The sequence below is a fragment of the Hypanus sabinus genome, chromosome 5 (genome assembly GCF_030144855.1).
Source record: "Hypanus sabinus isolate sHypSab1 chromosome 5, sHypSab1.hap1, whole genome shotgun sequence".
Lineage (NCBI taxonomy): Eukaryota > Metazoa > Chordata > Chondrichthyes > Myliobatiformes > Dasyatidae > Hypanus > Hypanus sabinus.
The window spans coordinates 131051214-131076853 of record NC_082710.1 but is presented as its reverse complement, the minus strand read 5'-3'; the positions used below and the strand labels follow the sequence as shown (position 1 = coordinate 131076853).

The window sequence follows — 25640 nt, the reverse complement described above, 5'->3', positions numbered from 1 at the left end:
AGCCCATTCCACGTACTCGCCACTCTCTGCGTAAAAGACTTATCCCTGACATCTCCTCTGTACCTGCTCCCCAGCACCTTAAACCTGTGTCCTCTTGTGGCAACCATTTCAGCCCTGGGAAAAAGCCTCTGACTATCCACACGATCAATGCCTCTCATCACCTTATACACCTCTATCAGGTCGCCTCTCATCCTCCTTCACTCCAAGGAAAAAAGGCCAAGTTCACTCAACCTATTCTCATAAGGCATGCTCCCCAATCCAGGCAACATCCTTGTAAATCTACCTTGCACCCTTTCTATGGGTTCCACATCATTCCTGTGTGAGATGACCAGAATTGGACACAGTACTCCAAGTGGGGTCTGACCAGGGTCCTATAAAGCTGCAACATTACCCCTCAGCACCTAAATTCAATTCCACGATTGATGAAGGCCAATACACCATACGTCTTCTTAACCACAGAGTCAACCTACACAGCTGCTTTGAGCCTCCTATGGACTCGGACCCCAAGATCCCTCTGATCCTCCACACCGCCAAATGTCTTACCTTTAATACTATATTCTGCCATCATATTTGACCTACCAAACTGAACCACTTCACACCTACCTGAGTTGAACTCCATCTGCCACATCTCTGCAGAGTTTCGCATCCTATCAATGTCCCGCTGTAACCTCTGACAGCCCTCCACACTATCCACAACACCTCCAAACATTGTGTCATCAGCAAACTTACTAACCCATCCCTCCACTTCCTCATCCAGGTCATTTATAAAAGTCAGGAAGAGTAAGGATCCCAGTACAGATCCCTGATGCACTCCACTGGTGACCGACCTCCATGCAGAATATGACCCATCTACAACCACTCTTTGCCTTCTGTGGGCAAGCCAGTTCTGGATCCACAAAGCAATGTCCCCTTGGATCCCATGCCTCCTTATTTTCTCAATAAGCCTTGCATGGGGTATCTTAGCAAATGCCTTGCTGAAATCCATATACAGTACATCTGCTGCTCTACCTTCATCAAAATCCTTCGTCACATCCTCAAAATATTCAATCAGGCTCGTAAGGCACTACCTGCCTTTGACAAAGCCATGCTGACTATTCCTAATCATATTATACCTCTCCAAATGATCATAAATCTTGCCTCTCAGGATCTTCCCCATCAACTTACCAACCACTGAAGTAAGACTCACTGGTCTATAATTTCCTGGTCTATCTCTACTCACTTTCTTGAATAAAGGAACAACATCCACAGCCCTCCAATCCTCCGGAACCTCTCCCATCCCCATGCAAAGATCATCGCCAGAGGCTCAGCAATCTCCTCCCTTGCCTCCTACAGTAGGCTGGGGTACATCTCATCCGATCCTGGCAACTTACCCAAATACATCTCATCCTGGTCCTGGTGACTTATCCAGCTTGATGCTTCCCAAAAGCTCCAAAACATCCTCTTTCTTAATATCTACGTGCTCAAGCTTTTCAGCCTGCTGCAAGTCATCATTACAATCACCAAGATCCTTTTCCATAGTGAATACTGAAGTAAAGTATTCATTAAGTACCTCTGCTATTTCCTCCAGCTCCATACACACTTTCCCACTGTCACACTTGATAGGTCCTATTCTTTCATGTCTTATCCTCTTTCTCTTCATATACTTGTAGAATGCCTTGGAGTTTTCCTTAATCCTGTCCACCAAGGCCTTCTCATGGCCCCTTCTGACTCTCCTAATTTCCTTCTTAAGCTCCTTCCTGTTAGCCTTATAATCTTCTAGATCTCTAACATTACCTAATTCTCTGAACCTTTTATAAGCTTTTCTTTTCTTCTTGACTAGATTTATTATGGCCTTTGTACACCACAGTTCCTGTACCCTACCATTAATTCCCTGTCTCATTGGAATGTGCCTATGCAGAACTCCACAAAAATATCCCCTGAACATTTGCCACACTTCTTCTGTACTTTTCCCCGAGAACATCTGTTCCCAAGTTAAGCTTCCAAGTTCCTACCTGACAGCCTCATAATTCCCCTTACTCTAATTAAACACATTTCTAACTTGTTTGTTCCTCTCTCCAATGCTATTGTAAAGGTGATAGAATTATGATCACCATCTCCAAAATTCTCTCCCATTGTGAGATCTGACACCTGACCAGGTTCATTTCCCAATACCAAATTAAGTACAGTCTCTCCTCTTGCAGGCTTATCTACATATTGTGTCAAGAATCCTTCCTGAACACACCTAACAAACTCCACCCCATCTAAACCCCTTGCTCTAGGGAGATGCCAATCGATATTTGGGAAATTAAAATCTTCCATCATGACAATTCTGTTATTATGATACCTTTCCAGGATCTGTTTCCCTATCTGCTCCTCAATATCCTAATCTGCTCCTAATGGGCAGCCTATAAAAAACATCCAGTAAAATTATTGACCCCTTCCTGTTCCTAACCTCCACCCACAGAGACTCCGTAGACAATCCCTCCATGGTGTTCACCTTTTCTGCAGGCGTGACACTATCTCTGATCAACAGTGCCACGCCCCCACCTCTTTTGCCTCCCTCCCCATCCTTTCTGAAACATCTAAAACCTGGCACTTGAAGTAACCATTCCTGTCCCTGAGCCATCTAAATCTCTGTAATGGCCAAGTACTGATCCATGCACTATGCTCATCCGCTTTGTTCACAATACTCCTTGCATTAAAATAGACACATCTCAACCATTGGTCTGAGCACGCCTCTTCTCGATCACCTGCCTATCTTCCCTTTCGCACTGTTTCCAAGCTTTCTCTATCTGTGAGCCAACCACCTCTTCCCCAGTCTCTTCAGTTCGTTTCCCACCCCCCACCAATAATGGTTTAAACTCTCCCCAGTAGACTTAACAAAACTCCCTGCCAGGATATTGGTCCCCTTGGGATTCAAGTACAACCTGTTCTTTTTGTACAGGTCACACCTGTCCCAAATGAAATCCCAATGATCCAGAAATCTGAATCCCTGCCCCCTGCTCCAATCCCTCAGCTACGTATATATCCTCTACCTCATCCTATCCCTATTCTCGCTGTCGCATGGCACAGGCAGTAATCCCGAGATTACTAACTTTGCAGTCCTGCTTCTCAACTTCCTTCCTAACTCCCCGTAGTCTGTTTTCAGGACCTCTTCCCTTTTCCTACCTTTGTCATTGGTACCAATATATACCAATGGTGTTGAGTGACATACAGAAAACAAAATACGGTGTTTAATTGCTGACTGAATAACTTCAGTGAAGGAAAAGGTATGAACTTCCAGCAAAGAATAAACAGATAAACTGTAATTTATTTTGTAAACCATTCACATTTCAAATGCATTAAATGCATAAGAAAAAAACACACATACACGTTGTGCAATAAAATAAGAATTGATTATGAGAAATATACAGTAAAGAGTAATAAACTTAGCACAAGAAAACAGAAACACTGTCACATTCTTGAACCTCCAGCAATCACTTGCTTTAATACAGACTGCATTATAACATAATTATAATTATAAAACAGAGATGCTTGCTGGAACTCAAACTGTGGCCAGGGCAATGTATGTTCTGAACTGTACTGTAGCTAAATAATTGAAGGACACATATAGTATAAACATTATTTACAAGAAATATAGCTGGTACTTAAGTTTTCAATAATAACATTGGTGTAGTTTGAATTGATTTTTGAAAAATATACATTTAAAATTTTAATAAAAATAATACTGCAAAATTTTGGAGTTAAATGCACATTCTTAAAAAAAGAGAATTGTGATCCAATTTGCTGACAATATGACATTTGGAATCAAGCATTTTGCAGTTATATTTTGAGGTTTGATTGTAGTATAGTGGTCACAATGATTGTAAATAGAAAGACACAGTATATTGAATAAATTGTAATATTGAAAGGCAACTCAATGGAAAATTTCCTCTTTGCTGTTCATAGCAAAATCTAAAACACTCTGTTATACTCACATATACATTTTCTCTGCAAATGCTAAATTTCCAACCCACTTTCAATCAGTTTCTTATTAAATAAGGATAGTCAAAGAGTAGAGTACCCATCCAAGTAAAGCAACTCAATCTAGATCTGCTGAAACAGGACGTGGCATTAAAATCATCATTACAGAATGCTGCCATGTGTTAAAATATATTCAGTTCAACCAATGAATGTTTTACTTTTGAGAAAAATGATTTAAAATGTTTATTATTCAATTACTTTGCTAAGTTTGCTTTCTTTTCTGAGGTGGATGTACATCACTGAAGACATAACACCATTTTCTTTATCGTGTATAATAGCCAAATAACTAAGATGCAGATAAAGTGAAAAGGGTTTGGGTCCGGCCCAAGTTGTATTTAAGGAATAAAACATTGCATGCAAAATTTTGGAAATGTGGCATATCCTACTTAGTTTACTGCTGACCACTTCCTCACATGTAATCCTTATTAATTGAAAGCTAGTCATCTCAGGCTCATTAATCAGTAATATACTTTGCAGTGGATTCATTTAATAATCAAGGGTTTTCTGATGACCTGAAAGTGCCGACTCAGACCCTTCAAGTGCCTTAACAATGCCTTCACCAGTCGGTGGGCCTGTCCCAGCTTTAATTCTAATTTAGTTACTTCTCATGTTGCAGTGAATGCTTAATCATTGTGAGTGATTATCAGGATGGTAGTCCTTAAAATCTGTACCTGGAATGTACATCCATATCTGTCATATTGTTGAGGACAGACTACAATTTACAACAATTGACTTTCTTGGTGGTGTTGACAACATTTTCTGTAGAGTATTAGGAAGAGTCTGTATTCTTCCTTGAGATGGTTGTACAGAACATGGATTATGTTGAACTATATTTATTACTGGAACGTGAATTGCTGTGGTTCAGACCATGATCGAATCCATTTGACTTCCACTTGATGCAGGACTGTTTCTCATCCAAGGGCAATACATACATTATTGTCTTCCTCTGGAACCAGCAGCATAGGCAGGACTGTATGTAACAAAAAAAAACATTTTATAACTCCTAATGTGGTAGATCCATGAGGAAACCTAGAGAAGAGCTATGCAAACAAGTAGTTACTTATTTTACTCAGGAATTGCTAAGACCCAGAACATCTGACTGCTCAAATATCTGAGCTGATAGGGGAAATGGCCCAGTGAGTATAGTTCAATTTTCTCCTTTCCCTTGTACTTATTTTACACTCTCTTCCTGCTGTTTTAAGTGTTTCTCACACACATGCCATAGAGTTGAGCTGATAAGGCAAGATGACAACAGTCTGGCTTTTTCCCAATGCAACTCCATGATTCCTTTAAATAATAATATCTGAATGAATGGTGCATAAAGGAAAGATGTTTTTCTGTCCACTGTGCCTGTGATGTTATTTTGTAAGAACAACCCTGTTTGGCTTTCACCCCTTTCTTTTACCGATTATGTTATATCCCCAAGATACCAAGTTTTTGCTTATTCTATTCAAACCAACATTTATTGGCATAAATAGTTGAGATAGCTATTGAGTTAGCTGCAAAAATATCAAATTAATTTCTTGACTTTCACTGTTTACCATCCCTAACATTAACTGTGATTATGTCTCTAGAAACACTTGCTGATGTTGCTGAGGTACTATAACTATTCAAGCCATTTGCATGACTTCTAAGGGATGCATATTATTTGCAAATTATAATAATTTCTTTATTGTAGGTTACAATTCCAGTCATAACATATTAATGCTTCATGTAGTTAAGCAATTCAGTAGGGGTTATCTGATGCTCCAGTGCCAGTGTTCCAAAGAATTCCATGCACTCACAATGTGCAGCCAATAAATTGTATGCAAAATAAAGCAGGTTGAATTACTTTAAGTCTATGCATTAATATATTCTTTAATGGGAAGAGGATGGGGAGGATGGAGACTTTATTAGTAGTAGTGGCCTCTATAGTTCATTACCAAAGGTTACTTGTACTAAGTATTTGTCAGATGAATTCAAGCCCCATTAATGGGCATGGAGTTACAAACAGGAGAGACCAGGTAAGGAGTGCCTTGAAGACACTAGTGGATCCAAGTTGTTTTATGATAATCCAGTATTTTTGTAGTCAACATTACTGATGTGGGTTTTTCATTGCATATTTAGTTCATTGCTGGGATTTGAACCAACAGCTTCCGGATAGGTAGTCAAGGCAATTGAATACTAGTCCAGCACCTTAATTGTTAAGCTGAAATACCCACATAGGAACATTGGGAGCTCCATTTGAAGTTTTAATTCTACTGTGGATAACCGGAACAGTAGTGAAACAGTTTAACAAAGACGCCAATATTAGCGTTTACACAAACAAATGATAGCAGTTTGAAATTAACTGCTTCAATTGGAACTGAAGACAGACTACAGCCACAGCAAGTATTAACCATGCATTCATCTGTTACTAGAGAGAGAGGCACTCAACAAAGTTTAGTATTCTCTTTGCCTATCACCCATGAATCTTTCAAACCATCAATAACCATGCCGGCCTGGCTGAGAACAAATAACTCTTTACACTTAGAATTGTAAACAAGGACATTCAGTTCTCATTCAGTTTGCTTAGTATGGCCCAATATAGCTTACTTATATCAGATATTACGTAATATATTTATGGTTTTTTAAGACTTTGGAATAATTGTGGAGTAATGATTTGCTTTATATGATTTTTCAAATTTAACTCCCCTGATATTCTTCTTACAGCAAATGGTGAATCTCTAACAGTTTTGGAGGCTAGATCATGGCAGGTATTTTAGAAGGAAGTTGATAATTTTTTGTAAGATCAGGGAGTTCATGATTATGGGAAACTGTCACTGAAGAGAAGTAACCAAGGGCAGATCGGCTAATTCTGAATGAATGCTGAGACAAGCTTGAGAGGCCATTCATCCGCTCATTCCACTCTTTCATGGAACATTCTGGACAATGAAGATGCATACATCAGGGTACTCTTCATTGACCACAGCTCAGCACTCAATATGATCATCCCCTCAAAACTAATCAATGAGCTTCAAGGCCTTGGCTTCAATACCTCTTTGTGCAATTGGATCCTTGATTTCCACACTTACAGATCCCAGTCAGTTTGGATTGGCAACAACTCCTCCACAATCTCCATCAGCACAGATGCACCACAAGGCTGTGTGCTTGGCCCCCTGCTCTGCTCATTTTATACTTATGATTGTATGGCTAAGCATAGCTCCAATGCCATATTCAAGTTTGCTAACAAGATCACTGTCAATGGCCAAATCATAGATGATGAAATAGAAGATAGGAGGGAGATCAAAAATCTGGCTGAGCTGTGCTACAGCAGCAACTTCTCAGTCAATGTCAGCAAGATGGAGTAGATGTTTATTGACATCAGAAGAAGGAAACCTGAGGTTCGTGAGTCAGTCCTCATTGGGGGAAATCAGAGGTGGATAGTGTCAGTAACTTTAAATTCCTCAAAGTGTTATCATTTTAGGGAATTTGTCCTGGGGCTAGCATGTTAATGCCCTTACAAAGAAAGTGTCTGTACTTTCTTAGAAGTTTTTGAAGATTTAACTTGACATTTAAAACTTTGAATAATAGCTATAGATATGTGGTGGAGAGTATATTGACTGGTTGTATCACAGCCCAGTATGGAGACGTCAATGCCCTTGTACAGAAAAGCAACTAACAATGGTGGATTTGGCTCAGTCCACCATGGGTAATATCCTCCATGGGTAATATCCTAAAGTGAGTGCTGTCACAGGAGAGCAGCATCCATTATCAAGGACCCCCATGATCCAAACCATGCTCTATTCTCACTGCTGCCATCTGGAAGGTGGTATAGGAGCCTCAGGGCCCACACTGTGAGTTTCAGGAAGTTATTACTCCTCAATCATCAGGTTCTTGGACCAGAGGGGATAACATCACTCAACTTCACTCACCCCATCATTGAAATGTTCCCACAACCGATGGACCCACTTTCAAGAACTCTTCATCTCAATATTTATTCCTAATTTATTTATTATTTTCCTTTTGTCTTTGAACAGTTTTTCTTTTAAGCATATTGATTGATTGTCCATCCTTTTAGGTGTGGTCTTTCATTGATGCTATTGTGTTTCTTGCATTTACTCCGACTGCCCACAAGAAAATAAATCTCAGGTTCTATATGGTGGCTTTGATAATTCACTTTCTGTGAACTTACAATTCCCCTTTTTTGCTTGAATTGCCTGCCCTTAGAGCCCTGAAAAAGAGGGTACCCTTGAGATAGGATACAATAGCCTTACGGAAAATTAGTAATTTTCTAGTTCCCAATGCAATTTTGACTATGGCCTTTAGTTGCCCTGTCACTTTAACTATCACTGACACAATTGTTCTTTCTCACCATTCTTGCCAGATCCAGACTTGTTCGGATCTGCTTGCAATGCAGCAAATCATTGTGCAATTAAACATAGCCCAAGCTATTTGTTCCTGTTTGTCAGCTAGGATTGGAACCAGTCACTGAGATGAAAATTGACCTATTTTTATTGTTCAGACGTATGCACAAATGAAAAGATTATTTCAAAATACATTAGCTAAGATGTAACAGTAATAGGGCCACACAAATATAATTCTGGTTAGCTTATTATCTGTTAGACTTTAAATGATTTAATATAGTGATGTGCTACACACAGCGCTGAAATAATGACACGCAGTCGGTAAGTCATTTCGAGACTAGTTTATTCAAACTTTGCGGCGCTGGCATTTAATCCCTAGCGCCCACCCTCTCTGGGCAGAAATGACGTCAGAGGTGCATTACCAAAGTCTCCCCCCCGCGAGCTGGCTATTTGTGAGCCGGTTCGCCTGCGCAGAAAGTGGGTCGCCACATAACAACCCCCCCCCCCAGAACCGGCGATACACCCCCCAATGTCCACAGTCTGGATCAGCCTCTGTTTGGGAGGTCTGCCTCTGCGCCGCGGTGCATGAACCTCGACCGGCTGCGCCAAGTCCACATGGGCTGGTTTGAGTCGGTCCACCGTGAAAACCTCCTCTCTCCCCCCAATGTCCAGAACGTATGTGGACCTGTTGTTATTGATCACCTTGAACGGCCCCTCGTATGGTCGCTGTAGCAGTGCCCGGTGTCCGCCCCTTCGTACAATCATAAATTTACAGTGCTGCAGGTCTTTGGGTACATGGGTCGGGGTCCGTCCGTGCTGTGAAGTCAGTACGGGGGCCAGATTGCCAAACCTTTCGCGTAGTCTGTCCAGGACTACTGCGGGTTCTTCCTCTTGCCCCCTTGGGGCTGGTATGAACTCTCCCGGGACGGCCAGGGGTGTGCCGTACACCAACTCGGCCGACGAGGTGTGCAGATCCTCTTTGGGCGCTGTACGAATTCCAAGCAGGACCCAGGGAAGCTCGTCCACCCAGTTAGGTCCTCTCAGGCAGGCCATGAGATCTGACTTCAAGTGACAGGGGAAGCGTTCCACTAGTCTGTTCGACTATGGGTGGTAGGCAGTAGTGTGGTGTAGCTGCGTTCCCAACAGGCTGGCCACAGCCGACCACAGGCTGAAGGTGAACTGGGCGCCTCTGCCAGAGGTAATGTGGGCTGGTACCCCGAAGCGTGCTACCCAGGTTGCGATCAGTGCTCGGGAGCAGGAATCGGCAGATGTGTCGGTGAGCAGGACCGCCTCTGGCCACCTCGTGAACCGGTCTACCATAGTTAGGAGGTACCGCACTCCTCGGGACACTGGTAGGGGGCCCACGATATCCACATGAATGTGGTTGAACCTCCGGTGGGTGGGTTCGAACTGCTGCGACGGGGCTTTAGTGTGCCGCTGCATCTTGGCTGTTTGGCACTGTGCGCACGTTCTGGCCCATTCACTGACCTGCTTGCGAAGTCCGTGCCACGCGAATTTGCTGGAGACCAGCCGGATGGTTGTCGTGATAGATGGGTGCGCCAAACCATGTATGGAGTCGAAAACTTGCCACCTCCAGGCTGCCGGGACGATGGGGCGAGGTTGGCCGGTAGCCATGTCGCACAGGAGGGTCCTCTCACCTGGGCCTACGAGAAAGTCCTGCAGCTGCAAACCCGAGACTGCAGTCCTGTAGCTGGGAATCTCGTCGTCTGCCTGCTGTGCCTCCGCCAGTGCTGCATAGTCCACCCCCAGGGACAGGGCTTGGACAGCTGGTCTGGAGAGTGCGCCGCCACAACATTGTCCTTTCCCGAGACATGCTGGATGTCCGTCGTGTACTCAGAGATGTAGGACGGATGTCGCTGCTGGCGAGCCAACCAGGGATCAGACACCTTCGTGAAAGCGAAGGTCAACGATTTGTGGTCCGTGAATGCGGTGAATGGCCTGCCTTCTAAGAAGTACCTGAAATGCCGGATTGCCAGATAATGTGCCAACAGCTCCCGGTCGAAAGCACTGTACTTGAGTTCAGGTGGTCGTAGGTGCTTGCTGAAGAATGCCAAGGGTTGCCGGTGCCCCTCGATGAGCTGCTCCAGCACCACACTGACTGCTGTGTCGGATGTGTCCACCGTGAGTGCAGTCGGAACATCCGTTCTGGGGTGCACCAGCATCGCGGCATCTGCCAAGGCTTCCTTGGCTTTAACGAAAGAGGCCGCAGCCTCCCCATCCCAAGTAATGTCCTTGCCTTTACCCAACATCAGGGTGTACAAAGGGTGCATGATACGGGCTGGTGAGGGGAGGAAACGGTGGTAGAAGTTCACCATACCAACAAACTCCTGTAGGCCTTTGACTGTGTTGGGCCGGGCAAAGTGTTGGATCACATCTACCTTGGCGGGCAGAGGTGTTGCCCCATCTTTGGTAATCCTGTGGCCCAGGAAGTCGATGGTATCGAGACTGAACTGGCATTTGGCCCAGTTGATCATGAGGCCGAAATCACTCAAGTGGGAGTAGAGCTGGTGGAAGTGGGACAAATGCTCCGGGCGACTACTGCTGACTATAAGGGTGTCGTCCAAATTGATGAACGCAAAGTCCAGGTCACGTCCCACCGCATCCATTAGCCGCTGGAACATCTGTGCGGCATTCTTCAGGCCGAACGGCATTCGGAGGAACTCGAACAGGCCGAATGGGGTGATAAGTGCTGTTCTGGGGATGTCTTCAGGGTGCACTGGGATTTGATGGTATCCCTGGACGAGGTTTATTTTGGAAAATATTCTTGCCCCGTGTAGGTTTGCTGTAAAGTCCTGTATGTGCGGCACGGGGTAGCGGTCTGGAGTTGTAGCCTCGTTCAGTCTGCGGTAGTCGCCGCATGGTCTCCAACCCCCAGCTGCTTTGGGCACCATGTGCAGGGGGGAGGCCCATGGGCTGTCGGACCTCCGTATGATCCCCAATTCCTCCATCCTCTTGAACTCCTCCTTCGCCAGTCGGAGCTTTTCCGGGGGGAGCCTTCGTGCGCAGGCGTGGAAGGGTGGTCCCTGGGTCGGAATGTGGTGCTGTACCCTGTGTCTGGGCATGGCTGCTGTGAACTATGGTGCCAGAATCGATGGAAAGTCCGGCAGGATTCTGGTGAATTCGTTGTCCGACAGCATGATGGAGTCCAGGTGTGGGGCTGGCAACTTGGCTTCACCCAGGGAGAACGTCTGGAAAGTCTAGACATGTACCAGTCTTTTCCCTTGCAAGTCGACCAGCAGGCTGTGAACTCGCAAGAAGACCACCCCCAGGAGTGGTTGGGCCACCGCGGCCAGTGTGAAGTCCCACGTGAACCGGCTGATGCCAAACGGCAGCTGCACTGTGCGGGTGCTGGAGGTCTGTATTGTGCTGCCGTTTGTGGCCCTCAGGGTGGGTCCTGGCTTCCTGTTGTGGGTGTTGTACCCCGTCGGGGGCAAGATGCTGATTTCTACTCCAGTGTCGACCAAGAAGTGGCATCCTGACTGTTTGTCCCAGACGTACAAGAGGCTGTCCTGGTGGCCAGCCGCCTTAGTCATTAGTGGCAGCTGGCTCTGGCCCTGGCCCTTGCAGCGCAGGTGACAACGGTGGGCTTTTGTGCCCCACCGCTGGTGGTAGAAACACCACTGTTCACTGGCCTCCTCACTCCTGCCTCTGTGTTGCTTGCGCTCCCCTGCCAGGCCGGGCTTGGTCTGGTCCGCTGTTGGGCGCATGGCCTGGTATTCTGACTGACGGATGCCACGCTCTCCCTCTTGGCTTTCCACAGCACGTCTGCCCGGGCTGCCACCTTCCGGGGGTCACTGAAATCTATGTCGGCCAGCAGCAGACGTATGTCCTCGGGCAGTTGCTCTAGGAACGCTTGCTCAAACATGAGGCAGGGCTTGTGTCCGTCAGCCAGGGCCAGCATCTCATTCATCAATGCTGACAGCAGTCTGTCTCCGAAACCGTCCAGGTGAAGCAGGCGGGCACCCCGCTCACGCCATGAGAGGCCAAAGGTCTCAATGAGCAGCGCCTTGAATGCTTCATAGTTGCCTTCTTCCGAGGGCGACTGTATGAAACCCACAACCTGGGTGGCCGTCTTCTGGTCAAGGGTGCTCACCATGTGATAGTAATGCGTGGAATCAGAAGATATCTGCCGAATCTGGAACTGGGCTTCTGCTTGGCTAAACCACACGTGTGGTCACAGCGTCCAGAAAGCCTGCAGTTTTAGTGAAACTGCGTGAACAGATGAAGAGTCGGTCATCTTTGGTCTAAATCCCATTTGGACCGTTGGGGTCACCAATGTAGCGATGTGCTACACACAGTGCTGAAATAACGACATGCAGTCGGTAAGTCGTTTCGAGACTAGTTTATTCAAACTTCGCGGCGCTGGCATTTAATCCCTAGCGCCCGCCCTCTCCGGGCAGAACTGACATCAGAGGTGCATTACCAAAGTCTCTCCCCGCGCGCTGGCTATTTGTGAGCCGGTTCGCCTGCGCAGAAAATGGGTCGCCAAATTAATGCTTTTAAAAGCCATCACTGAATTACTTGGTGTCAAACAGTAAAATGTTTTAGGATGCAGATTTTAAAAAGAATTATGCTGCTACCTGAAAACAGTTCTTGAATCTCTTACTGACAAAGTAGAGTGCAATGGGATTGATGCAGGAGTTGAGGGAAGCCATATTGATGCCAATGTAATTCAACACCAGGAGAAAGCTAGAAAGGAATACAAACTCATTAGAAATGATTACTTATAGCCATTGGAATATTTTATCATGCAATAAACTTTTCTAACATTGACAGGCAATGATCATAACAAATTATAATTAGTCATAAATTAAAATATTAGAATGGTAGGGACATAGATAACAGTTTATCAGCTCCTTCAAAACTGAGATGAGGATGCATTTCTTTCAGACCAAGAATTGTGAATATGTTGCCACAGAAGACAATGGAAGCTAACTCATTGGGTGTCTTTAAAGCAGACATCGATGACTTCTTCATTGGTAAAGAGATTAGATCATGGTGAGAATAGAAGAGAATGGGAGGGGCAGACTTGACCTAATCCTACCTGGATATACTATGGACTTATGTGGTCACAACTGCTTTGCTCCTGCCCCACTTCCATTACATCACAGAATGCCCAGTGCTAAATGAAATCACACCTTCCCACTGGGAGAAGTGACACGAAGTTTCTAATTCTTCATGCTGCCGTGTTGTTGATACTAGGTGGCACTGCCAGAAAAACTTCTGCCTCATTGTTCCAGGGCCTCAGGCTTGATTATGACCTCCCATGTTGTCTGTGTAGAGAAGGCACAATCTCCCTGTGATAGTGTGCGTTTTCCCTCCCCATCCCAAACTTACGCAGGTTAGTTTTTCACTGTAAATCACCCTTAGTGTTACTCACGGATGACATCTGGAGGTGTCAGAAGGGGAGTTGGTGGGAATACGAGGAGAATATTTTACAGAGAAATAAGTAGGTAATGAGATTGATGGGGTTGTTCTGTGAACTGGTATTGACTTGATAAGCTTGAAATTTATTGCCACAAATGGCTGTGGAAGCCATATCACCAGATATATTTAAAGAGAGGTTGATAGGCTTTTTATTACTAAGGGCATCAAAGGCTCTGGGGGAATGTGGGAGAATGGGTGAAGAAGGAAAATACTGTAAGTTATCTATGATCAAATAGTGGAGCAGACTCGATAAGCAGATGGCCTAATTCTGCTCCTACGACTTATGGTCTAAGAGATCTTCAATGTCAGATTGAAAAGTCTAAAATTTTGCTTTATTTAACACTCTAACAATATATACAAGACTTTAAGACCATAATACAAAGGAGCAGAATTAGGCCATTTGGCTTATCGAGTCTGCTCCACCTTTCAATCATGGCTGATCATTTTTCCCCTCCTCAGCCTCACTCCCTGGCCTTTCCTCCATGACCTTTGATATTGTGTCCAATCAAGAACCTATCAATCTCCGCCTTAAATACGTCCAACGACCTGGCCTCCACAGCTTGCCTGTGGTAACAAATTCACTGCCCTATGGCTAAATAAATTTCTCCACATCTCTGTTTGAAGTGGAGGCCCCTCTATCCTGAGGCAGTACCCTCTTGTCCCAGACTCCCCACCATGAGAAACATCCTTTCCATATCTACTCTATCTGGGCCTTAGAACATTCAAAAGGTTTGAATGAGATTCCCTCTCCTCCTTCTAAACTCCAGCAATCAAACGTCTCTTGTATGATAGCCCTTTCATTCCCGGAATTGTCCTTGTGAAGATCCACTGAAGCCTTTCCAATGCCAACACATCTTTCCTTAGATGATGAGCCCAAAACTGTTCACAATGCTCAAAGAGAGGCCTTAACGGTGCCTTATAAGGCCCCGACAGCAAAACCCTGCTCTGATATTCTAGACCTCTTGAAATAAATGTTAATATTTCATTTGCCTTCCTCTCCAATGACTCAGCCTGAAAGTTAACCTTTAGGTTCTGCACAAGCACTCTCCAGTTCCTTTGCATCTCAGATTTTTGGATTTTCTCTCCATTTAGAAAATAGCCTACACATTTATTTCTTCTACCAAAGTGCTAGACCATGCATTTTCCAACATTGTGTTTCATTTGCCAATTTCTTGCCCATTCTCCTAATCTTTCTAAGTCCTTCTGCAACTTACCTGTTTCCCCAACACTACCTGCCCCTCCACCAATCTCTGTATCATCTGCAAACTTGGCAACAAAGCCATCTATTCCATCATCTAAATTATTGATATACAGGATAAAAGGAAGCGGTCCCAACACTGACCCCTGCAAAAACATTACTAGTCACTGGCAGCCAACCAGAAAAGGATCCCTTTATTCCCACTCACTGACTCCTACCCATCAGCCAATGCTTTAATCATGGCAGTAACTTTACTGTAATATCATGGGCTCTTAACTTGGAAAGCAGCCCCATGTGAGACAGCTTGTCAAAGTCCTTCTGAAAGTACAAATATACAACATGCACTCTATTCCCTTTAGCCTATTTGTAATCTCAAAGAATTCCAATAAGTTTGTCAAGCAAAATTTTCCCTTAAAGTAACCATGCTGACTTTGTACCATCTTGTCCTCTGTTACCAAGTACTCCATAGGACTTATCCTTATTAATTGACTCCTACACCTTCCCAACCATTTATGTCAGGCTAGATGGTCTATAATATCTTTTCTGTTGCCATCCTCCTTTCTTGAAGAGCAGAGTGACATTTGTGATTTTCTAGTCTTCTAGCACCATGCCAGAGCCAACAAATTTTGAAAGATCATTACTGCTGCCTCCACAATCTCTACCGCTACCTTTTTCAGAACCCCTGGGTGCAGTTCATAGGTTCAGTTGACTTATGTACCCTTAGGTCTTTCAGCTTTTTGAGCACCTTCTTCCTTGTAATAGAAACTGCACTCACTTCTCTTCCCTCATAACCTTCAACATACAGCACACTGGAAGTGTCTTCTATAGTGAAGACTGATGGAAAATGCTCACTTAGTTCATCTGTCATCTCCTTGTTTCCCGTTATTATTTCTCCGGTCTCATTTTCTGGCAGTCCTATGTCTATTCGCATCTATCTTTCAGTTAAAAAAGCTTTTACTACCTACTTTGATATTGTTTGCTAACTTGCTTCATATTTCACCTTTTCCCTCCTAATGATTGTTTTAGTTGGTCTGTGTAGGGTTTTAAAAGCTTCCCAATCTTCTATCTTCCCACTAATTTTTGCTTTGTTGAATGTGCTCTCTTTTGCTTTTACTATAGCTGTGACTTCCCTTGTCAGCCATGGTTGTACTATTTTACCATTTGAGTATTTTTTTTGTTTTTGGAATACATCTATCCTGCACCTTCTTCATTTTTCCCAAACACTTACACCATCGCTGCTCTACTGTTATCCCTGGCAGAATCTCCTTCCAATTTACTTTGACCAACTCTTCTCTCATACCAAAGTAATTTCCTTTACTCCACCAAAATACTTCTATGTCAGACTTTAATTTCTCCCTATCAAATTTCAACTCAATCATATTGTGATCACTGCTTCCTCAGCATTCTTTTACCTTAAGCTCCCTAATCACCTCCAGTTCATTATATAATACCTAATCCAGTATTGATGTTTCCCTAGTAGGTTCAATGACAAAATGCTCTAAAAAGCCATCTTGAACTCATTCAAAAAGCTCACTCTCTTCAGACCCATTAACAATTTGATTTTGTCAATTGACCTGCATGTTAAAATAACCATAACCATATAACAATCACAGCACGGAAACAGGCCATCTCGGCCCTCCTAGTCTGTGCTGAACTCTTAATCTCACCTAGTCCCACTTACCCGCACTCAGCCCATAACCCTCCACTCCTTTCCTGTTCATATACCTATCCAATTTTACCTTAAATGACACAACTGAACTGGCCTCTACTACTTCTACAGGAAGCTCATTCCACATCTCCCGTGACTATCATAACATTGCCCTATTGACACGCCTTTTCTATTTCCCTTTGTAACCTGTGGTCCATATCCCATCTACTGTTGAGAGGCATGTATATAACAGCCATTAGGGTCCTTTTAACCTTACAGTTTCTTAACTCATTCCACAAGGATTCAACAGTTCCAATTCTATGTCACATCTTTCTACTGATTTGATGTCATTCTTTACCAGCAGAGCCATGCCAAACCCTCTGCCTACCTTCCTATCCCTCCAATACGTGTAACTTTAAACATTCAGCTCCCAACTACAACCATCCTTCAGCCATGATTCAGTGATGACCACAACATCGCACCTGGCAATCAGATTATGCAACCAGATTATGCACCTTATTTCTTATACTCTGTGCATTAAGATATAACACTTTGAGTTCTGTATTTGCTACCCTTTTTGATTTTGCATCCCAAATGCACTGGTACTCACCCTACTGGCTGCAATTTTATCCTGACATCTGTCTGTCAGTCTGACTGCATGCTATCTTTGCTTTTTAACATCCATCCTATCCTCAGTCCCTTCACTCCGGTTCCTATTCCCTGCCAAATTAATTTAAGCCCTCCCCAACAGCTCTACAAACGTGTCTATGAGAATATAACCATATAACAATTACAGCACTGAAACAGGCCATCTCGGCCCTTCTAGCCCATGCCGAACGCTTACTCTTACCTAGTCCTGCCGACCTGCACTCAGCCGATAACCCTCCATTCCTTTCCTGTCCATATACCTATCCAATTTTACTTTACATGACAATATTAAACCTGCCTCTACCACTTCTACTGGAAGCTCATTCCAGTAAAGTACCACTCTCTGAGTAAAGACGTTCCCCCTCATGTTACCGCTAAACTTTTGCCCCCTAACTCTCAACTCATGTCCTCTTGTTTGAATCTCCCCTACGCTCAATGGAAAAAGCATATCCACATCAACTCTATCTATCCCCTTCATAATTTTAAATACCTCTATCAAGTCCCCCCTCAACCTTCTAAGCTCCAAAGAATAAAGACCTAACTTGTTCAAACTTTCTCTGTAACTTAGGTACTGAAACCCAGGTAACATTCTAGTAAATCTCCCCTGTACTCTCTCTATTTTGTTGACATCTTTCCTATAATTCGGTGACCAGAACTGTACACAATACTCCAAATTTGGACTTACCAATGCCTTGTACAATTTGAACATTACATCCCAACTCCTATACTCAATGCTCTGATTTATAACGGCCAGCATACCAAAAGCTTTCTTCACCACTCTATCCACATGAGATTCTACCTTCAGGGAACTATGCACCATTATTCATAGATCACTCTGCTCTACTGCATTCCTCAATACCCTACCATTTACTATGTATGTCCTATTTTGATTAGTCCTACCAAAATGTAGCACCTCAAACTTATCAGCATTAAACTCCATCTGCCATCTTTCAGCCCACTCTTCTAACTGGCCTAAGTCTCTCTGCAAGCTTTGAAAACCTACTTCATTATCCAAAATGCCACCTATCTTGGTATCAAATGCATACTTACTAATCCAATTTACCACCCCATCATCCAGATCATTAATGTATATGACAAACAACATTGGACCCAGTACAGATCCCTGAGGCACACCACTAGTCACTGGCCTCCAACCTGACAAACAGTAATCTGGCCTCTCCCATCCAGCCATTGTTGAATCCATTTTACTACTTCAATATTTATACCTAATGATTGAACCTTCCTAACTAACCTGTGTGGAACCTTGTCAAAGGCCTTACTGAATTCCATATAGGCAATATCCACTGCTTTACCCTTGTCAACTTTCCTAGTAACCTCTTCAAAAAATTTAATAAGATTTGTCCAACATGACTTTCCATGCACAAATCCATGCTGACTGTTCCTAATCAGACCCTGTCTATCCAGATAATTATATATACCATCTCTAAGAATACTTCCCATTGATTTACCCAAATTCTATTTTGGGTATTATTTGTCCCCTCTTGTGTTCAGGTACAACTCGTCATTTTTGTACAGGTCATACCTCCCCCCAGAAGAGATCCCAATGATCCAGGAAGCTGATGCCCTGCCCACTGCATTAGCTTCTCAGCCACATATTTTTCTGCAAAATCATCCTGCTTCTATGCTACTTATCCTAATTAATTCCAATTTAATCCTAATTTAACCTCAGAATCTGTTTCTTTGATAAATCTTATGTACACTGCACTCTTTTGGTAACCTGGCAACTTTGATTAATAACACACATAAAATGCTGGAGGAGCTCAGCGGGTTGGACAGCATCTATGGAAATGAATAAACAGGTAATGCTTTGGGCTGAGATCCTTCTTCAGGACTGAAAAGGAAGCGGAAAGTCACTGGGATAAAATGGTGGGGGGAAGGAAAGGAGGTTGGAGAGGTTATAGGTGAAGTCAGGTGGGTGGGAAAGGTAAAGGGCTAGAGAGGAAGGAATCTGATAGGAGAGGAGAGTGGACCATAGGAAAAAGAGAAGGAGGAGGGGACCCAGGGGCAAGTGATAGGCAAGTGGGAAGAGCTAAAAAGCCCAAGTAGGGAATAGAAGATGTGGGCTAGGGGAGAAGGGGAGGGAATTTTTTTAACTGGAAGGAGAAATCGATATTCATGCTGTTGGGTGGAAGCTACCCAGAAGGAATGGAAGGCGTTGCCCTGTTCAGCCTTACCTCAAGAGTTCACATCTGTTGGGATCATTTTCATTGTAGATACATTTCATTAAAATCCTGCTAAGGTGTAGTGGAAGCCAACAGAGGGCAAAAACAAGCACGAGGCAGAACACAGTCTTTGCTACTTCCCGCCGCTGTAAGTGAATGATTAGAATATCATTCAATGACCATTGAAGGACAGACAAGATAAGTCTTCAAAGACACTTTGATGATGATGGGCATTAACAGATTTGACTCTTAAAGGAATGTTGTTAAATAAACTATTTCCACTTCAGTAATTGAGTAGCAAATCCTCAATATTTACATGACGAACATCCATTGATGCATGAAACAGATAAAAGCAAGGTGCTTGGCATGGGTTTCTATCACGGGATTAGAATTGACTGATTATGCTAATATGTATTCATTACAACAATGTTTGAAGGAATGAGGTGCAGAGTTGTTTCTTCATGAACTTCCACAGACTGGACAAATAGGTGACTGTTGCACTTCAGTGTTTAAGGATGTTGCAGTCCAACCACATGGATTTATACTTGATCTCAGGCTTCTGGGTACCAAGTCTGCACAATATCCCTGTGATTATCAGGGTTTCCACCAAATGCTATGGTTACGTCTGACTTCCAAACGTTTGCACATTAGTAAGTCAAATGGCCACTGTAGGATTACCATCGGTGTAGGAGTGTGGCAGAATTCATGTGGATGTGGGGTGGATCAGTTACAGAGAAATGAATGGGGGAATACAACTACCTTATGAACTGCCATAGACTGAATATGTTGAATCCTTCTTTGTCTTGAGAAAATATGAAGCACAAACTATTTCGATTTTACTGGAAAATAATTCAGAGTGGAGTAAACACTGTGGTTTAAGTTTTAATTGAGGGTATTAATGGACCATTTGAGTATATTTCATCCTAAAGGTATAAATACAAGCTTTGAAAAAAAAAATTGAATAGAATTTGGAGATTGGTGTTAATGGATCGTAAATGCAAATAGGTGCCAGAGTTGTGCAAACCATTATCAGACGTGAGGTACCCAGTTACTGGAAGGCAATAGCTTTGAAAATAGTGCAATGAAAATTTACTAGCATACATCTCACGTTCGCTTTGAATAGGCTGTAATATGAATGCTAGTAATGGAGTCATGAAAGAGGACTTGAGATAAAAATCAGAGCTTAACGTACAATAGATATCAGCAACTGACGAGGTGGTCATGTGATAATTCATGTTCTGTACTTTGAGAATGTGTGAGATCAGATATGATACATAGAGGTTTGTGATGCACTGAACTGTCTGTTTCGCTCTGTTTAAATAGCCTGCACATTGTTGACGGATAATCAACTGAAGCAAAGAACAGAGATTAAATTGGCAAATTTCATCTAATCTTGATTGGAGTGGAACATTTCTTGGCAAAACATTTATATGTTCATCAACATTTTTCCTAACTGGGATATTTAGTTTTTTGCTGACAGGAACAGAACTATATTCTTTAAAATTTTTATTAAAATGGATTGTGTATTCACCTTTGAACTACAAAGCAATATTAGGGTACAAGGCTAATGTTCAAAATGGAGATCAGCACAAAGCAATTAGATTCAAGTTTGTACATGATCTTATTACCACTTACATTTTGAAGTACAGACCTGTGTTCCTGAGTATTAGATGGCCAGTATGGCCTTATTGGCTGAGGAAACAGATTCACTCTAACAATTACTTCCATTGTTTTGAAAAAAAAAGGAGCTGATTTGCACCTGCTTAAATGACAGTGTTAATCAACCTCTAGCTTGAGCAACTCACACAAAACCCGGAGGGAGCTCAGCAAGACAAGCAGCGTCTATGGAAGGGAATATAAAGAGTAGACATTCTGAGCTCAGACCCTTCATCTGGAATTATTTTACATTCTTATAAAGTTTTATTTTTCTTGCAGAAGTCTTCCAATGTCTTAAAAATTTTAATTCTCCAAATAATATGAATATTACTGTTTTTCTCGAAGTTGCATACTGTATCTTTTAGCTTGAGTTCTACAGCTTTAATCTACCCTCATTTGGTATAGGCTAACTGGATAGAGCTTTAGGTACTCCAGAGCCATTGGCATGCATTCGATCAAGTGCATTGCCCCAATCCCATAAACTAACTTCTGTGGATCCAAAATGCTCACTGCACTGGCCCAGGTGGGCTCTGGGAGAGCTACTAGATATTCTGCAGAAGCTGGAAATCTTGAGCAATACACACAAATATGATAGAGAAATGCACTAGGTCAGGCAACATCTATGAAGGAAAATAAACAGTTGATATTTTGAACCAAGCCCCTTTATCAGATCTGGAAGAGATGGGGCAGAAACCAATCCCGATGAAGAGGCTCGCCCTGAAACAACAACTGTTTAATGCCCTCCATAGATGCTACCTGACTTGCTGAGCTCCTCCAGAGTTTTGTGTTTATGACTCAATAGCTAAACAATGAGGTACCGAATGCAATGCTAATCTTGGATAATACAAGGACTCTCGTGGATGAACAGAACAAGCCATGTCCAGAAAATTGTTTTGTTAACTGAAAATGCTCATTGTCCACCTGGGCAATTGTCCAGGTTTCTCATCTTAGTAGTCATTAACAATGATATAAATGAGTAAAGTTTTAGAATATTATAGAAGTTAATGAAAGCATTGAACAAAGCATGTTAGTTACACAAAAATTTCCTCTTTGTCAGCCACAGCTTTGTAGTCCACAATCAAACGCATTTTTCACTGGGCACAAGCATAGGGAGCTGTTCAAAGCTCAAGGTAAATTTATTATCAGATTATGTTTATGTCACATATACTATCCTGAGATTCTACTTCTTGTGGGCATTCACGGTAGAACAAAGACTTACAAAAGAATCAATGAAAGATTGCACATAAAGACTGACAAACAACCGATGTGCAAAAGAAGACAAACTGCAAGTGCATACATACATACATGCGTATGCAGAGAAATAAATAAATATACACAACCATACACAGTGGATGGTTGTAGTGCAGAGAATTGGTGGTACTGGTGGAGAGTGTGGATGATGGTGGAGGGGGTGGATGGTGTTGGAGGACAGAGTGGAAGGAATTAGTGCTGTTGGGGGTTTGGTGGGAAGCAGGATTGTGAAGAGTAAGCTAATAAAAGGGAATGGAAAATAGTGGTGGAACACAAACAGAGTTAATGAAATGAAAACATGCTGCTGATCAGTCTAGATGTCTAAAATGGATTTAATTTGTTCTAATTGTGTTCTTTCTCATAAAAGTAGTCTTGAATTTATGCTTTTCTTCTGAATGCTGATTACACTGGACAACAAAGGTTTCACTTCCTGAATACCTTCAGGTGTATCTTATGAATTTTGGGCTACTGATCATGAAAATTACCATGAAATTTCCCTATCATGCACCATTTTTTGAAATCACTTATGTTTATTATGTCAATTCATAATTCAAGTCAATTAAAATGTTGCCTACATTGAAAGCTGGGAAGTTTCCTATCTTGTCCAGGCATGCTTAGGCCGTGCGGCTGCTGCACGGCAGGACAGGTTTTAGTAATAATTACTGGGTTCAGGACTGTAAGGATGGAATTTGCTATAACCAGGCACAAAAATTTCTATGAAGGATTTTGATATTTGAGACAGATGTTTCCCAGAATAACTAATGCCAAGATTAAGGAAAGCATTTTTGTTGGTCCACAAATCATACAGGTCATCAGTGACAGGCAATTTGAAGAATTTCCAGTGGGACCGGAGAAAATCACATTCAAGGAAGTTGATGAATTTTTCTCTCGGCATCTACAGAGCACCAAACTACATGCAGCTGGTTGAAAGCATATAAAACTACGAAGTGCAACATGTCACTAAAGATTCATTTTCTGTATTCCCATTTAGACTTCTTCCCTGCAAATCTTGGTGCTGTTAGTAATGAGCATGGTGAAAGGTTTCACCAGGACATTGTGGTCATGGAGAAAAGATACCAGGGCAACTGGAATCCATCAATGCTGGTGAATTATTGTTGGACACTGAAGTGAGAAGCCTCAGACACTGAGTACAAATGAAAATCATTAGCAAAATATTTTTAACTTAGTTGAACTATTGCAAAGCATCAGCACCATTATTCAATTAAACACATTATATTCAATAAAAATTAATTTGTTGTTTCTCCAAATTTGTATGTGCTACAACTAGTCTGAAATTATATTTGTGTTCATCTTCAAGCAGTCTATCATAAACAAAAAAAAATTCTGAGGAAGCAACACTTTTGAAAACATTTGTTGTCCAGTGTTATATGATGCTATGTGCCTGTGATGATTTCAATTTTCATTGCTCCTGTGCATACATGTACACGTACTTGTAGCTAACAATAAACTTGACTTTGATTTGACTTTATTTGCATTCTGTTTAATCTCCTGAAAATGCAGGCAGCATCTTCTCAAAACCTTAAGGTGAGGCTGGGAATGTGGTAACATTTTTAAGAAATTTCAAGGCCCATATTTATTGCTCTGAAGTCTTCCATGAGTCATACCATGTGTACTTAATGGAGAGAAAAAACATATTAGTCTCAATATTTAGTACCAGCCACTGACCTTACTTTAATTATGAAATACTGTAAACTAAAACTGCAAAATTACAATTCTAACGTAAGTTGCGTACCTGTTTCAGGTGATCATTCAGAGCAATCTGCATCCCAGTTTTCTTCTGTAACAACTCACGGGTCATTAAAGAGTAAAACAGAGCTGTGCATGCTAGAGGCATACAGAAGTAAAAGGCTAACAACCACCAGTCTTTCGCTACTTTGTAGAACTGTAAGTGGAAAAATGAAAAATGCACATAATTAGGCTAGTTTTGGATGTTGAAGGTGTCACACCTTCATTCCTACCTACATAAGATGCAAGCAGCTTTGATTCTCTGTATTAGTGTCTAAGTTTATCACCTGGAAAGTTCTCTCCTATACTGTTTTTCATCTCATAAATTTCTTTAAAAAGAAAGTAATGGGTTTAAAGAAAAAAAGAACAAAAGCAGAATTCTTTTCAGGTAGCATTGTGCTGAAGGGTTAGTTTAATTCCTTGGGACACTATGGAACTGGTGAGATTATGAGTTCCTCGATTGAGAATTCATGATGCTGTTCTGTCCCTATATCCATGGCTTTGCTGGAAATAGACAGGATTCTTCATTGGTACAGCAAATTTGTGACATTAGAGCAAAATCAATACCCCACCAGCTGCATATCCTTGTTCTGTGTGTTGAATGACTAAAAAAATAAAAGATAATTACTGTGTTCACTTTTTGGGACACAAATATCAAAATAGGGGTGCAGTTTAGGAGATGGAGCTTAACAGCAACTTCTTTGCTTGCATCTTTAGAAACAGCTCTATTTCTAGCTTTAATATCTCTATTTTTTCCTTTCAGGGTTCTTTTGATGACCCTGATCTGGAGTTTCATGCTGACTTTGATACTTTGTGAGACTGGGACTGCTCTCGGGGTCTCACGACCGGCCTCTATTTGATATAGCCAAGGACGTAGCTTGGGGGACTAGATTTCGTGGCTCTGGAAGTGGGCGAACTCTAGGTCAGTGCCCTCCGCAGGGAATCGGTGTGTCGTGGGATACAGAAGATCGAAAGCAGCAAGCTGGCTGCTGGCTGTGTGCCCAGAGTCTCAAGGTCTTTGGCAAAGAGCTCAGAAAAAGCGATGCAACGGACTTTTAACATTGTAAATCAGCGAGTTGTTTGTTACGCCTCTCCTCTCGCTGTGAAACAGAGACACCTCTTTTTCCCTTATTAGGGAGAAAGAGAGTCTGTGGAATGCTGAATTACCAGGTGAGGGAGTAGTGTTTGGAGTACTACAGGTCTGTGTCTTTATTGATGTTTGCTTCATGCTTGAGTGCTCGCACCGATGCTTTCTTTGCTGGTGGGGGAGCGGGATCGTTGCTATGCTGCTGCTTACACACGGGACGGATAAGTTGGAGGGAGGGTTCTAACATTTAACTGTCATTCATACTTTGGGCACTCCTCTGCTTTCATCGATGGTTGCAAAGAAAAGGAATTTCAGGATGTATATTGTACACATTTCTCTGACATTAAATGTACTTTTGAAATCAAACATAGTAAAGTATTCATATTTCTACTCAGAATAAACTTCTAGGTCTTTCATTAATAGTACTTTAAAGTATAACAGTTTTGTG

At 42.4% G+C, this 25640-nt stretch overlaps 1 protein-coding gene across 1 annotated transcript in view; it reads right to left on the bottom strand.

Annotated features, from left to right (window-relative positions):
* Nucleotides 1-3271: 3271 nt before the first annotated feature.
* The window catches only part of LOC132394355 (endothelin receptor type B-like), a 43907-nt gene continuing 21538 nt past the window's right edge, over nt 3272-25640 (bottom strand). The window contains exons 5-8 of the mRNA XM_059970398.1: nt 24113-24262; nt 19465-19598; nt 12929-13037; nt 3272-4972 (exon numbers count right to left, since the gene is read on the bottom strand). Coding sequence (XP_059826381.1) covers nt 4820-4972; nt 12929-13037; nt 19465-19598; nt 24113-24262 — 546 coding nt within the window. The 3' untranslated portion in view covers nt 3272-4819. The remainder of the gene's footprint in view (nt 4973-12928; nt 13038-19464; nt 19599-24112; nt 24263-25640) is intronic.